Consider the following 16,024-nt stretch of genomic DNA (forward strand, 5'->3'; position numbering starts at 1 on the left):
TTGAAAGTCTATTTTCACCCCTCCTAACCAATTGACCACTCTCATCTTGAATTTGTTTGCTGCTTATTTCTTAAGCAGCTGGACGGAGGAGAGTGACACTGATAGGTTTGTTGGTCTATTGCTATGGAGAAGTTGGTGAGGAAGAGCAGTACGCAATCTTCTTGCATGTGGCACAGGGTTATTTGAAGCATATTGCAGCCTTTCTCTCATGTTCAGAGACTGCAGTTCTTCTCTATGACCTGCTGTTCTTCTCTTTTAATAAATGGATCATCTCCTTCCTCTCCAGCTTTCAAAGATTTGTATGACTGACTTTTGCTTAAAGATGAATGCCTCCACTCCCTCCTGAATGTGGGAAATATTGCATCCAGCCAGGGTGTTCTTAAAGCTGTTAAAAAGTATTTAAACAGAGTATGGGAGGGGGAGGGGGGAGAAGGATTCATTTTAAATAGAAAGCTTATTCTGAAACATTTATTTATTTTAAGCTTGTGAAACTTTCTTTACTTGAGTTTGATCTTTTTTGATGTTACAACAGACACAGCTACATAGAGCCTATAAAAAACGGTTCTTGGGTAAGCTGCAGTAGAACTCGTCAAAAGTAATACATGTGACATGCAGCAATTTTGAAGCAGCTTATGTATGGCAGAGAAATTGGAAGGTGCAAATAGCATTATGCTTTTTTATAATGCAATTGATGTATTTTAAAGAAAGCAATAAAAATGAAAAAAAAAATCAAAACATTTGTTCAGGGGGTACCCTTCAATAATAGAGTAATTTTGCCTTTACCAAATGTCAGTTGTTGAACTTTTGAGGCCGTTTTAGTGACTTGTTCTGTTGTTGTGTATTTAACCTTTATTTTATTTATTTATATAAACATATCTTTCTGTGATTGCACTTGTTTAAAATTTAAGTCAATCAACTGGGTGTGCATGTGTGTATATAAGTAATATACTTAATATTTGGAAATATGACAAAATGTTCTCCCTCAGGCACTATAAATGAAACTGATTATCAGGGTAGAAGACATTTATAGTGCACTTTTTGAGGTTTGTACCCATGAGCAACTTTTAAAGGAATGATGCAGGTGGATGGGCAGAAGACTTTATAAGTATATTTGGTATTGTATGTCCTGAGGCTTTTTTGACTCTCACTGTTTTTAGAGGTGATCATCAATCTTCATAATAAAAGCTGTTGGGAGATTAACCTTAGAAGGAGTCATAATATTGTAAATTTTAATTATAAGTAATCCTACTTCAATGGAGCTGACCAGTAAATAGACATTTTTTACCTTATACTTTGAACTAATTAAGGGCCACTTCTGAAACAGAACTTTAAAATAAAGCTGAAAGCAGTGTCTAAGTCTTGATGCTTTAAACAGAATGGCTTTTTTTATTTAGCTAAGCTGTTTGTTACTTTGCTGTTGTTTTTGCCTTTCCTTTCCCTTTTCAATACCTTCACACAAGTGGTTGTTTTTTTGTTTGTCCCCCCCCCCCGCCCAGGGTGATGGGAAGAGAGCATATAGTTATGGGTGCATTTAGAAATAGTACTGTACCTCCAGTGTGTTTGTCTTCAAAATATAGCAAATATAATGTGGCAGACAAGTGGCTAGTTTTTTGCTGGGATTCTTTTCAGTTTTTACACTTTTTAAAAAACTCCTTTCCATTTATAGAGAACATAAATACAGTTCTACTTTTCATTGGGGATGCCTAATTGAAAGAAATGAACAAAAAAAGAAAAAAGCCCCCAACTTCCATCTAGGATGAATAAACTTTACAGTGGAATTGTGAAGCTCTAGCCATGCTTCTTCACGTAGTTGCTCACATTTTAGGAAGCAAAGTTGGCCCTCCTAATTTATCCTGTGCACCTTATGCATTTTAGAATTGATGGGACTCCTCAGAGAAATCAAGGTAAAATCTGTCAACAGACTCCAAGCTGTTAATAGTAAATTTTTGCTAGACATTTATGACATTTCTAGTCTTAAAAGGAGAAAGTAAATACTGAATAAATACCAAATAAGTATTTCCAGAAGGTGGTAATTTTTTCAAATACTTCTGGTGTTAGGGGACTGCGTATATTCTCACTGATGGTCTTTCTAGGCAGATGTTAAGGAACTGCTTTCTGCAAGTGTCAAATTATTTCTTCTGTTCTTGTTAGTGTATTGTAAACTTTTCAGTGTCCTGAGACTGACTGTTAAAGTTAGCTGTGATAGATGTACTGGACCTATACAATTTTCCCTATGAGGCCTACATCCAATATTAATAAAGTCTGAGGAAAAAGTGCTAGTGAGAGAGTGTGAAGTTCTCCTGTTGTGTATTAATATTATGATTTCTTGGCTATCAATGAGGAGTTATAGTCTGAGACTTAAAGTACAAATTGTTCCCCTAAAGTAGGGAAAATAAAGTTATATGAAGATTGTAACTTTGCAATCATGGAAAAATTGTATGGTTTGTGCTTGATATTTTTCTTCTAATTCTGAAAAGGACAGTGAATTTGATATTGTAGTCCAAGGATACAGTGTTACAGTATGTCTCACTTAATATGTTCTTATGTTCTTACGTTTGCTAATTTTAAATACAAGAAGGACGCTTGCTAAACTTCCCCTTCCCTGCCCCTGCAAACATTCTTAAATACCTCCTCTCAAAAACACTATTTATTTTCTTTGAAAGGTATTCTCTGTTTTATAAACGCTTGAAGAACATTGAGGAAAATGAAGGAGGCCTTGACAAATTTTCAAAAAGTTACAAAACCTTTGGAGTTAACCAATTTGTGGATGGCGGAGTATATTGCAAAGAGTGGGCACCAGGAGCTGAAGCAGTGTTTCTCACAGGTGACTTCAGTAAGTATTTTCAAGAATATTTATTCTCTTCTACAATAAATCTTAGATCAATATCCTCTCCACTTAAAGACAATTTTATAACAATAGTAAAATTCTGACAGTAAAAGTGTATGTCATAGAGGTTGCTGGTGTAATGGCAGTTAGTAACTTAAACTGATTGCTTTTTGCTGAATGTTATACTGGGCTAAGGACACGTTTCTATTTTATGGTCAGTATTGTGTTTGCATCTTACATACACACATAAAGAGGTGACCTCTTTCAAGGGTCTAGCCTGACTGCACTGCAACCTTAGATTTAACATGTCTAAATTATTTGAGGTTCTTCGTAAAGCTGTACAGTTAGGCTTCTATAAAACCCTATGCAGGAATGAGGAAGAAGAAAACAGAATAATTTCATGCATCTTCCTTGGTGGCTGACCTAACAGTAGTGTTGTCAAAGACCAAGGCCCTTTGGGATTCCGGCTAATCAAGAGAGTGTAGGTGAAGAACGTCCTGCTGGAAAATGATAGATGAAAATCGTAGACGAACATACCCAAGAAAGAGTAGGTGGTGGTCTGTTTTGAGTGAAGAAGATGGAGTGATGTTAACAGAAGAGGAAGGTAGTAGGATTGTGCCGAGGAACTGTGCTGCTTTCTCTGAGACTGAGGAATACATTCCCTCACTTATTTAAAACTTGAGATGAAAAATGTGAATTTGCTGGTCATTCGCAAAGTTTACTACACTCAAAAATAAGTTGTTTTCTGGAAACTCTTAAAAGCAAGTCAGATAGACTTGTATTTTTAAGTCTTGTAATACTAATTCCACTTTCTCTCCTCTCCTTCACTTCTGTACTTTATCCCTTCTTCACGGTTAGGTGTTATTGCATCACGATACTAGGAATTTTGTTGCTGTCTCTTGCTGGACCAGGATTCTGTTTGTGAAATGGTAGTGGACTTTGTTCATTTAACTATGTCTCAGAAGTGTGCCATGTTATTTTTCCAACTCTTTGTTTTGCTGAAATACTAAGCTGGTGAGTGCTTTGGGAAAAATATATAAGAATTTATATGCATTCCAGACTTGAGGCAGTCCACAACTACTTCTTAAATTAAAAGGTAATATTGCTGAGTCTTTCTTCATCCTTACTTATATATGAGCAAACTATGAAAAGGGGTAAACTCAGCATTTGCAGAATAAACAATTGTGAACTTGGAACTCTTAAGTGCCTATATAATTTTAAAATGGTAAGACTTTTTACATGTGCCATTCACTATAGTGAATCTGATGGTTCTTCTTAAAGCACTATGGTTAAACTTCTGTAAAAACGTGTGCAATAATAAAGAAATAAATGGACTACCCTGACAGTTTTATTCAGAGGCGCTTCCCAGCACTCTGTTTAGTGCTGTTTTTCTACAGTCCCAAGATCACTATGCTTAAAAATAAAATAAGCAAAAAAAAAAAAAAAAGCATTAAATGTTCACATTATACTTTTTGATTCCCAAACATCAGAATCATAAACTGATGGCATCTGTTTTAACTGTTGGTATTTTATTTTCTTTGAGAGCTAGATGGGAGGGCCTGTGTTCACTGTGATAATCTGAGCATTTAGGCAATGATTTCCCCCACCCCCCTTGAAAAATCTCTTCTGAAATTTTATTTTTAAATGCAGAAGACAAGCAAAACAGCACTATTTTCAGCTATGATCCTGTTTGATATGATTAACCTAATGGATGGCAGACTAGCTTTCATTCAAATACTGCTTGTCTTTATGTTGGAATAGGTGGTGCTGAAGTAGTTGGTATCATGGTTGAATTTTACTATGGGAATCAGATGTATCCTCTGACTCCAAAACTGACTAATGAATCATCAGTACCTACTGCTAGGTTGTAGCAATGCCATCTATCAACACTGATTCCACGACAACTAGATGAGGATATTTTAATAGCTAAATTTTATGTGTATGAACACAGAAAATACTTCTTTCTTCCACTCCTCCTCCTGTAATTCCTTCCCTTCAATCCTTCATCCCATCAGTTACATCCTAGGGTTCTTTTATGTGATGAGTATAATAGTCTTTGGATTAAATTACTCAGCACAGTCCAAGAATAGAATACATTTGTTTTAAATATATATTTTAATAAATGTCCATTGTTAAAACTGACTTTTAACAAAATTAATGCTTAAAATTTTAGAAAGAGGACATAACTTGCAAATTGACTTTTTAGGGGGGAAAAAAAGTACATTTGTACCAGAATATGATAGTTAAAAGCTGTAATGGTTTTCCAAAAACTATATATATTATTTAAAAATATTTCATATATCACATAATATGAAGCAGAAATTTAGGACAAATATCTTAGAATAGTTCCATCTAGACACTAATGAAATGTGGCAGTAAGAAGTCAAAAAACTAAAAAGAAATTCTCTTTAATGTGGAAAAAATACATTCGTCCTATATATCATATTCATCATCAGTAACAATGAAGTATTCATTCCCAAAGGAGAAGATAATGGACTTAGAAAGCCTAGAGGAATGGATGATTGTCATTCAATTCAGATGAGCTTTAATAACGTTCTGATGAGAAACTGAGTTCTAAAACCTTAAGATTTAGAATTAAGTTGCTACAGATATGTTTAATTAAAACTGAATCCGTTTAACCTTTCTTTAAGTTTTCAAGCAGGTTAAAATCTCAAGCTAATTTTATGGTTATTCTGTGTTTAAATTGAATATCAAGATTGCATTTATTTATTTTTTTGGAAAACGTAACTTTATAAAGAGGACCGTAACTGAACCATTTGTGGTGGTAGTGGGGAAGACATTTTATACAAAAAGAAATCTGGAACTTAAATGACAGCAACTTTTCAGTTTTAAATTGAAATATAATAGTATAATCTCAAATGTTGCTTCATGCTTTATTTTTAACTACTTTTTGTGGAAAGTTGGCTAGAAGTGTTACTCAGTGGTTTATTTAATCCGGTATTGTCTGAGAAACAAAAGTTACTTTACCAAGCCAGACTATCTTCTTTTAGGTTTTCAGTTTGCTTGCAAGACACAAAATATTAATTCTATTTAAGTTGATAAGGTAATGACATTTGAGGATTAAAAACTAATAAAAATGATAATGACAGGCATAGACTGTATTACAAGGAACTGAAATTTCTTTCAGAATTTATTATTAAGCTTAATAGTTCATAATAACTTATGAAGTGTGCTTAAGATAAACATTCATAATTTGTTTATGCAGTTATACACATGTAAAGCCTCAGTCTTAGCTTTTTGGGGGGGTAAATTTTTTTTAGGTTTATCATAGGGGAGAAAAAAAGATTTGCTATCAAGATATTTTGGCCCCATTTATGTTATTTTGGGGCATTGTTTTGAGACATTCATAATGGATGAGAACTCCCATTTACAGGGTAATTCTTAGCATCACTGTGCCTTCTGGAAAAAGGCTAGAATCTAGTGATAGTGCACATAACCTGTATTTTCTTTGGTAAAGAAAAAAGTGACTTCAAGAAAATCCCAATACTTTCAGAATTCTTTTTGTCTCCGCTTTCAAACTTATAATTGGAAAGAAAAGGCTATTGTATCTGCTGGTATTCTGGTATGTTGTTTTACTCTCAGTCTAAAAATATACTTAAAGTATTAAATGAACATCCAAAAACATTAAGATTTGTCAATCAGTACTTTTAGTGGCTCAGTAAATCAAGTGTATGAGGCAATTAGTCAGCTGAACTTCTGATACTAGAGGCAGTATCAATGTTACAGCTACCTTAAAAGCTCTCAGTGATAACACACTAAATATTTGATTCGCTTATTTTATTGCTGAGGAACGCAGTGACTACTGGCAATTTATTGCTATTTTAGAATCAACTATTAAAAAGGGTTCAGTTTATTTAAAAAGTAGTTGAAGTCCAAGTTTTGAGTGTAACCTACTGACTTTATCTTGGGGGAATTAGAATATTCAGAGTTCTGTTTGGCTGTGCAGAGACTCAGTATGTTGTCTGTAAACAAGAAAAAAGTTAGTGGCTTTGAGTTGTTTCAAAGAGTAAGTGTGCATATGCTAAACTCAGTATTTGCTATAATATTTTGTCAAGCTCATGGCTTCTGTTTTTAGTCTACTTTTTTTCTTTTCTGTCATTTTAGAATATTTAGTTGTGTGGCTTCTGCCTGATTTTTGCAGTGGTGGAGGGGAGGTGTCTGTGGTTGGAGGGTGGGGAGAGTTTAGGCTGTTTTCTACTGTGATAGTTTTCTTCAGGGTGAAGAAAGAGGGACTTAAGCCTCATAACTTGGATAGCTGAAAGGTGTGACTAATATTTTTTTGATATATTGGAATGATTTGTTTTCAGAAGTTAAAATTTTGCCTACATGTGATCTAGGTATTACAAAGTATGATACTGAATATCTTATTCCTTTTGTCAAAGCTTTGTGAAGTACCTAGATTTTGTGAGTAAAGATAAATAGTGTTATAATTCTGTGGCTGCAGACAACTGAAGGCAGTAGACTGAAATGTAAGCTGCTATTAAATATCCACAGAAACATCAAATCTGAGAAGTAATGACATTTGTTTTTATATCAGTATTTGAGCTTTCTCTGTTTAATCACTTCTTAAGCAGATTATGTTCATGACCCTGCTATTGAGCAGTTGAAAATCATACAGTGTAGAAAGAGGAAGACATAATTGGCCACTACGTGTAACCTATACAGTCCACAGAGAATCAGTCTCTCCGTTTATGTTTTGTGTCTATCTTTTGACTTCATATTCCATCCAGATGGATTTTGATGCCCTTTTCCTGGTCTGAACTGGAATTTGATCTTTTCCTCAAAGAAGCTGTCTGAATGCTTGTTAGATTCTGTATTCTAAAGACTAAGCAGTAAAACCAAGGGAAGCCTGAGCCACTCCTTTTGTAGGAGGCTTTCTATTTTAGGGTATTTTAACTGTGTACGCCTCTTCTCTGCCTAATTCAAAGCATTATTTTCTGTTAGAACCTTCATCAATGACTTTCTGTCTGGGGGATAAGAAATAAGTATTGGTTTTGAGTAAGATGGTCTGGGATAAATGGGCATTGCTTTGTGTTCATTGTTCAGTCAAGAACCATAGACACCAAGTAATGGAGGACCATGGCTGAGAAGAGGAAAGATCAACAGGAGCACACAGTATTGCTGGTAGGTGGAGTCAGAGGCATATGCAACATGGCCAGAAATGGTCAAGCTGCCTGTGGAAAGCGGACATGCTTTGATGGGTGCAGCCATTGGGTGGCAAACAGACTGGGGCAGCCATTCCCCCCCTAAAGAAGGGAGGGGGAGAGGTGATTGTAGGAGTCCAAGGGAATCTTTGTAACAGAGGTCATGAGAAATTCATTGGAAGAATGTAGGAATTCAGTAATCTTGGCATATGTAGTGTACTTGAATTCAGGCAAATTTCCCCAAGTAAGTTTTTATAGAGACTGTCCCAGTCTAAGACATTTGCTGTAGGTTTTTAATATGCTCAAAGTAATCACTTGGAGTATTTGGTTCAGTTAGTGTACTGTAATCAAGAGATATAGCTCAATTAGGAGAAGTTCTATGAAAACCAATGAAAAAGATCAGATACCTATAAAATTTACCATACCTGGAGAGGGGAGGAGGGAGCAGAGAATTAAAGGATTTGGTAGTATTTCCCTTAAGGAAAGAATGACTTTTAACAGTCATAAACATTTACAGGCGTTGTCTATATCTTCCCATATCTTCTTAGGATGCTTGCTTTTCATTTCAGTTTCTTCTATTTTCCCATATTGCCTGAATTCTTTAACTTCCGACATTTTAGCTGTTAATAATAAAAACAAAACTTTCAACTCCTTAGCACGTTTGTGGGGCTTTTTTTCTTGTGTTTTTTTGTTTAAAAGGTGCTGTGCTATTTGAAGGTGCTGTTCCTGGGTGTTTAACATATGGTGAGAACCATATGTTGGTGATTGAAGTTTAGGTACTGTTGCTGATGTTAACTCTCTAAGCATATGCTCCAGGTAAAGGTCCTGCTTTTGATAAAAGTACAGTGGAATTGTCCAGATCCAGGCATAAGTTCTTCCAAATGTCTTCAGTTCTTGCAGTATGTTTCCAGGGTCTATCCTTTCTGAGTACCCTGAGTCGTCATTCATTTAGTTTTAACTGTATCAGTGGCACTTGGATTATGCAAAGATGTAAAGGAACATGTAATTTATATGGTTTATGCATAATAGATTCCCCTACTTCTTACCTCCAACCTAACTTCTACATCTTTAAGTACCCTCAACGCTTTGAGAGCCTTCATGGGCCCTTAGGGGACTGATGTCCCTCTGTGTTTCTCTTTTTTTCTGGTATCTGAGAGATTTTGGCCATTCATAACTTACAGTACCTTGGTATGACTTTCTTTTTTAACTCCCAAATCCTAATGATGTGTTCTTTGTCTTTTTACCACTCCCTGAAATAAAATGGTTTAAAAAAAAAAAGAAAGAAAGAAAAGGTTTTGCAGCTTGGGCCATACTTGTAAGGAGCTATTGCTGTACTGCCACCGTAACGTGTTGTGTTGACAAGCCTCAGCAGACCTTCATTTTTTCATTATTCTTTATTATTTATTATTATTATTATTGAAACTTTAGACTAAAATGAATGGATAAACCCCTCCCAATCTTACTAATAATAAAAACTATTTTGCTGTTAATCAAACAATTTATTAAATGTCTCTCTAATTTGAGTAATTTTTTCCTGCAGTATCCAAATAGCCTAATAATGACAGCGTTGCTGTAATACTGTGTTAATTGTATTTCAGTTTTTGAGTATGGGAAATATTTTATTATAAAAATAATGCATCTTTCTTTAGATTTTGAAATTATCTTCACTGTAAAACGAATAGGTACTGGAATATTTGTTTTATGTGCTTATATCTTCTTGTCACATTGTCTAGTCTTTTTTATTTGCGCCTTTCAGTTTTGTTCCTTAAAGACTGGCATCTTTCTGGTTTAAGCAGCTATATAAGAGTAACTAGCAACTTTCTTCGAAAGCAGCCTAATCTTTCTCCACAGCTCGAGTCATCCATTTATTATTAGCGAATATTATCTTTCTTGCTTCACAGCAGATCATAGTTTTGATTAACGATGCTTATTGGAACATACATATGCAGATGAATATAGCTAACTTCTTTCCTAGTCCTCTGAAGTAGTCTTGCATTGCAGCAGGACCATCTTCTGCTTCCATGCAGGTGTGGTCTTGTGGTGCTATTCCTTAGTCTTAGTATGTCCTGGCTGGAAGAGACCTCTCGAGGTCATTTAGTCCAACTTTGTGCTTGAAGTGGAGGTGCTGCCAATGAGGTAAGACGTTTACTGAAGAACACATACTGAAAGGCAAGCAGAACTGTTTTTTTACTCTAGACAATGTTCTTTTTTTTCAAAAAATTCAAATTTTAAAACTTCATTAGAAGCAAATATCTTCTTTTACATACAACTTAGTTTAAACTAAGTCCTGAAATAAGTATATGTTTCAAATAAAGCTCTTTTATAAGTTTACAGTGATAAATGGTTTAGTTCTTTTTTTGATATTGCAATTCCTATTTTTTTACAGGGACCTCTAGTAAATGAAATAAAACAGAAAATGGTCAACAGGAGTGCATATTCAGGCCACACAGGAATAACTGATTTGAAAGAAAAAAAGCTGATTTACGATGGAATGTTCTTTGTGTGTGAAGATTAGAGAGTCCTTTCGATCATTGTACTAAATAAATTTTTAATTCATTAGGAATTTCTACTTCTTTTTAAAATGTTTTCCCTTCAGGGGTGGCAGCTAGTTCCAAGAGGACTGCTTTCTGTTCCTTTAGGACAAAGGTGAAACGAGTAGCTTTAAAACTGAAAGTGCTGAATCAGAGATACTAGTTTGTTCTTATGTGGCATTTTTTTCCCCATTGCATGATGAATCAGTATTCAAAGGTCTTGCAGTACATATGCTCTGTATTCATACCAGGAATCTATATACTTTTCCCCATATAAAGCAGAACAAAAACCAGTATCTTTACAATGAAATGTGAAATAACCTAAGATGTTAAATGCTACTCTTGAAGTTTTTGGCTAAGCTTTCATATGATTGATATGAAAATTTTTGTCTGTACAACTTAATGCTCTGAAGTTCATTGCTACAAATTGGGAAGCAATGACATCTATTTGTCCAGGTTTTCCCTAAGAACAAACCAGCAAAAACTATAGACATGGTGAGTAAACTGGCTATGTAGATTTGGGGTGGTTTTAATCTAGTCTATGTTGCTACTGCCACTAAAAGTGAGGCTCCTGCTCCAGTGGCATGTCTGGTTTTATTTATTTATTTTATTTATTGAATTGTTTTTAACCGGGACTACCTTTTAGTAGCAATATTGTTTTATACTAGCTTAATCTATCCATGGAACTACAGTATAAGCTATATGTTCACAACCTGTCAGCTCTATGCACTGTACCTACTGTAAATATGAGGTCACTGAAAGCTGTTTATCCTTTTTTTTTTTTTTTTTTCCCATTGAAATCTAAACCACTTTGTTTACTGTAGCAGAGTATGCAAATGGTTGGCTTGAAGGCAATGTCATGCAATTTGGTTTTCTCAGAGTTGACCGGTTTCTTATTACTTTAGGATTTTGTATTTCCTTGAGCTTATGTGGTTTAGAGAAGTTCCAAGGCAAACAAATAAGTGATTTTGAAATTTGGATTGCCACTTCTAGTCTAGAAACAATTATGTTGCCTAAATCTATCCTTCAGAATATTTGTGTTAACTTTGAACAGTTAATACTAATATGTACAAATACAGATCATTCTTGGCAGAGATTATTTGATGAGGCATGTCCTAATGACTAACCTTGTCTGCATAGAATGCCTGGTGGATCAAAAAGGTACAAAAAATCTTGAATTGTGGAATCTAAGCTTGGTTCAGCAACTTTTTTAACTGAGAGGAAGGAACCTTCTTTTAAGATTTACTAGATATGACTGTGGCGTTTCATGCTATATCTTCCAGCTGTCTAGCTGCTGTCTGGTACTGGGGTGGTTTCACAGCCATTGCTACCAAGTTCCTCTGCGGTTTGCTCTTTCCTTTTTTACTCTATATAGTTAATGAATATTGGTATTAATAGGACATCAGCTTGTTATAAAAGAAGCGATGAGCAGTGTATTTATACACACGCATATGTATATTTTAAATTTGCAGGGCTGGCAAGCATAAGGTCTCTAACCCTGTCCAAAGATAGTTTGCTCATGCAGTTCGAGGTTGTTTTCAGTTACATTTTGTACAAACTCATCTCTTTCCATAATCAACAGGAGTTGATGAGTTTTTCCCGAAGTGTTGTAACAGATGTTTCTACTGGTTTGTTTGGTTTGTGCTTTTTTAATTTATTTTGTTTTTTTTTCAATCTGTTTCTTCCATTTTCAACTGAATTTTTGGTTCTGATTTAATTTTATGTTGAGAATTACTTTTCAGTCACTCAGTTTTCTGGAGAGAGGAGATAGCACCAATAGTGACACACTCCATAAACCCCATATTTATCAGGTTTTATAATGGCTGCTATAAAGTTTTCATTCATGTTCCTAATAAAATAAAAAAGCAGACATTGAAGTGTGTATATGTTATGATTTTGTGGAATTAAAATCAGTAGTGGGTTTTTTTTGTGGGGAGGGAAGGGTTCTTATGGCTTTGATCTAACCAACATGATTGAAGATGAATTGAAAGTAATTTCACTTCTTCGTTAAATTAGAATCGGAGAACAGTTTCTCAGTGAATGTATTACACAGTTTATTGAACTACTTTTGAAAGTACATGGTACCATCATATGTAAGAGTATTTACTGTCACTTAAGTATCTTCTGGAAAAGACTAAAAATACTCTTATACCTCCTGAATTTTAATTGGATGTGTTTTAATACCACTTCTTATATTGCAGATGGCTGGAATCCATTTTCTCATCCATATAAGAAAATGGAGTATGGGAAGTGGGAGTTGTTTATCCCACCTGGACAAGATGGTTACCCTCCTGTGCCCCATGGATCAAAGCTAAAGGTGCTCATTCTAGAAATACTTTTTTTTCCCCCAGGTTGTTGTAGGCATTCTTATTTATTATGTTCTTGTCATTTTCTCTTAAATAATTTTAATTTTATTGTGTTATAATTGTGTTTACAGGAAGTAGAGTTTCAGTAATTTATCTCCTTGTGGAGAGTGACTCCAATAAGTGAAATATTAACATCTAACTTTTTTCGTGATGCATAGGAACAGATAAATGTGGCTGAAAGCTGGATATAGTTTCTTGTATCATGTTACAAGCTGAAAATAGTATTTACATGCAGATTATACAATGGAAAGAAAAGTAAGAATTAAGTAGTGTGTATTTGAAGCCTTCCTGGATTTGATACAACTGCTTAAATTTAAGATTCTATTCAAATAAAAATACCTTTATACTCTCTGTTGTTGTACTTCAGCCACTGCTTCCAAAGTGTTCTTTGTGTTGTTTTAAGATTTCTGTCAATTATCTAGGAAGTAAAAGAAGATTGAGCAGTTGGCTTTATAGATTTTAGTAGGTTAAACTAAATGAAGAAACAAAGGAAACTTGTTTTAAGTATTTTATCAATCGTTTCGTAAGTATCTATGAGCATAAATCCTTTCTTCCAAAACTTAATGTAAAGTTTCTTTGAGCTGTCAGATACCACAGTTGTTATGCTTAGTGCAGATGTACGTAATGACAACTAACTACTGATAGAATTGATATTTCCAGGTGAATACTGATTTCAGTCACTGAGATACACTTTTGAGAATTTGACTTACTGCAGTCAGAGCATCAGGTCTAGACCTATCAGATCAGAACAGCAGGCAGAAATGAATAGCTAAGGAAATAAATGTACTGAAGTCATCTAAAGATCAGGAAAATTAAAAAAAAATGGGAACACTTTTATAAAACTATTACACTTTCATGGCTCCTCTTAAGAGAACTAATAAATTTTTTAAAAAATACTCATTTTTGTGATGAAAATCAGCTTAGGGAAACAAGGAATCTTTTGAAACAAAGAAATGCATAAGGATCCAGTGGAAATGTGTCGTCAAAACGTTTGTGCATATCTCTCTGCTTTTGTTATGGCACACAAATTGCCCCAATGTTAAATATGGATAAACAGAAACTTCGAATTTTCATTCAGGGATGTGAGAAAGCTGTTTTTATTTTACAGAGGAGGGGACAGAGCAGTTGTCTGCAACTCAAATACAGTGATTATGCAATAATGTATGAGATACAGAATAGTTACTTAATATTTTCCATAGTTTTGATATGCAGGTAGGGTTTTTTAATTGCTGCTGAATTTACCTTTTGTTTATGTCATATTTACATAACTGCTGAGCTCACCTACTGTAGAATGTTCAATGCTGAATGTAGAGATAACAGATGTGAGTGATGGAGACTGCTGATATTTATTAACATGTACACAAAAAGGATATATTCCTAAATGTATTTGGAATAGGATTTATTTGCCTGTGTCTGTCTAATCACTGTCATCTCTCCTGTTTTTCAAATACAGCCCTTTATAGTGCTTACTGTCTTTCCATTTGCTATTCTCTTGAAATACAAACTCCATAAGGCAGACTCCATCATGAAATGTTTGTGTAGCGTGCAGGATTTCTGATAGGGGAAAAGAAAGACTGGCAATGGTTGGGAAGCAGTTTACTAGTGACATTGGTTGCTGGTAATTCTGTAATTGCTTGGAGTCTTCTGAAAAAACATAACTTGCTTGTTGCAAGTACAATTCTTGCTTAGCAGAATGTGGATTTCTTTTCCGATTTTCACTCTGATCTGTCTTTAATTCCACTTCTATGCAGTGTGTTCTAAGCAAAAATATATGTAGATATCACTGAGACTCACAGTTGATGTGATTGCCAAACACATCCATGAAGCTGGATAGTTATTTTATTCTCTGCCTATGAGATTGACTGTTTTTGAGTACATATATTCCTGTTTGTTTTAAGTGCAGAGATTTGGAAACTTCATTCACAAGTATATGTAATCGTAATGGATGATTATATTAATGGATTAAATGGATGATCATGATGGACTTCATCTACATGGAACTCCTTCCAGCCTCATTTTTGGCTTTGCTAATAATTTTTTCATGACACTGTGTGTTTTGTTACTTGGTGCTTACATAACCGAACATAACACATTATAATCTGTACTTTTAATGTATTTATATATTACAAGTAGAGTAAAATAAAAAAATGTCCTCAGTTAAGGTAATTCTAAAATGGTTTATCCATTGCAAAACTCAAAACAAGGTTAGGATATTTATCATGGTAAAAATGTACATTATCCTCGTCTAGGGGTGATCTTTTTCTCCGTCATTCCACTAACAGACTTGGAAAGTACTATCCCTATGTAAAGTTTCTTGAAACCACTTGGCCCTGTTGGAGATCGTGGCCATTTTTAAATGCATGTGTTTTTTGGGAAGGTTAGGATTTTGGGAAGGTTAGGATTTCTGTGGTAGAGTATAATTTTGCAATTCTTTCTTCATGTAGAACCTGAGAATTTTGGATGTGAACAGAAACTACTATGCAAATCAAAGATCTGTTTGAATATGTAGGCACTGTTGTCAGGGAATCATAAATTTTGAAGTTTATTTTTGCCAATGTAGTTCTTAAACATTTAAGTTAAACTAGTCCACTCTAGACACTTAAGTAGTGACTTGACTGATTGGCTGGAAGAAAAAGAAGACACCTCCAGAAGGTCCGTATCATTAGCTTCTGTTTTCAATATTTTCATCTTTGGCTCTACAAAGACAAATGCTGATTTCTGAAATGGTAACAAGGTCATTCCTTTTAAATAAGTAATTTCTAAGCCAGAATGGGAAATGCATGGAGTGTGGATGGTGACACTAATTTAGATGAGGTCACAAAATATTTTCATAGGAAAATGAATGAGGAACAGAGGTCACAAACTTTTATCTCTTTTTGATAGTAGTAGACTGTCTACTGTAGCTCTTCAGACAGTCTGCTCATAACTAAGCATAGACATTGAAGAAGGTGAGTAATTAAAAACCCGGTTATAGATATTTTGATACATTTCTGTGTCAAGGGATGAGTGCTTCTAACACAGTTGAGACTGATTCCCTTGTGAATTATGACATCCACCTACAAAACAAAATGACCTGATGGAAAAGGACACCTTTTTTCTTTTTCCTTAGGAGATACTTAGCTCAGGATTAGTGAA

The 16,024-nt window shown here is 34.6% G+C and overlaps 1 protein-coding gene across 4 annotated transcripts in view; it reads left to right on the forward strand.

Annotated features, from left to right (window-relative positions):
- GBE1 (1,4-alpha-glucan branching enzyme 1) overlaps positions 1-16,024 on the forward strand; it is a 160,445-nt gene that overhangs the window by 39,187 nt on the left and 105,234 nt on the right. For all 4 annotated transcript variants that reach the window (XM_064523189.1, XM_064523195.1, XM_064523202.1 and 1 more), the window contains 2 exons: positions 2,664-2,833; positions 12,725-12,840. In XM_064523189.1, the coding sequence (XP_064379259.1) occupies positions 2,664-2,833; positions 12,725-12,840 (286 nt within the window). The remainder of the gene's footprint in view (positions 1-2,663; positions 2,834-12,724; positions 12,841-16,024) is intronic.

Source organism: Dromaius novaehollandiae, chromosome 1 (genome assembly GCF_036370855.1).
Source record: "Dromaius novaehollandiae isolate bDroNov1 chromosome 1, bDroNov1.hap1, whole genome shotgun sequence".
Classification (NCBI taxonomy): Eukaryota; Metazoa; Chordata; class Aves; order Casuariiformes; family Dromaiidae; genus Dromaius; species Dromaius novaehollandiae.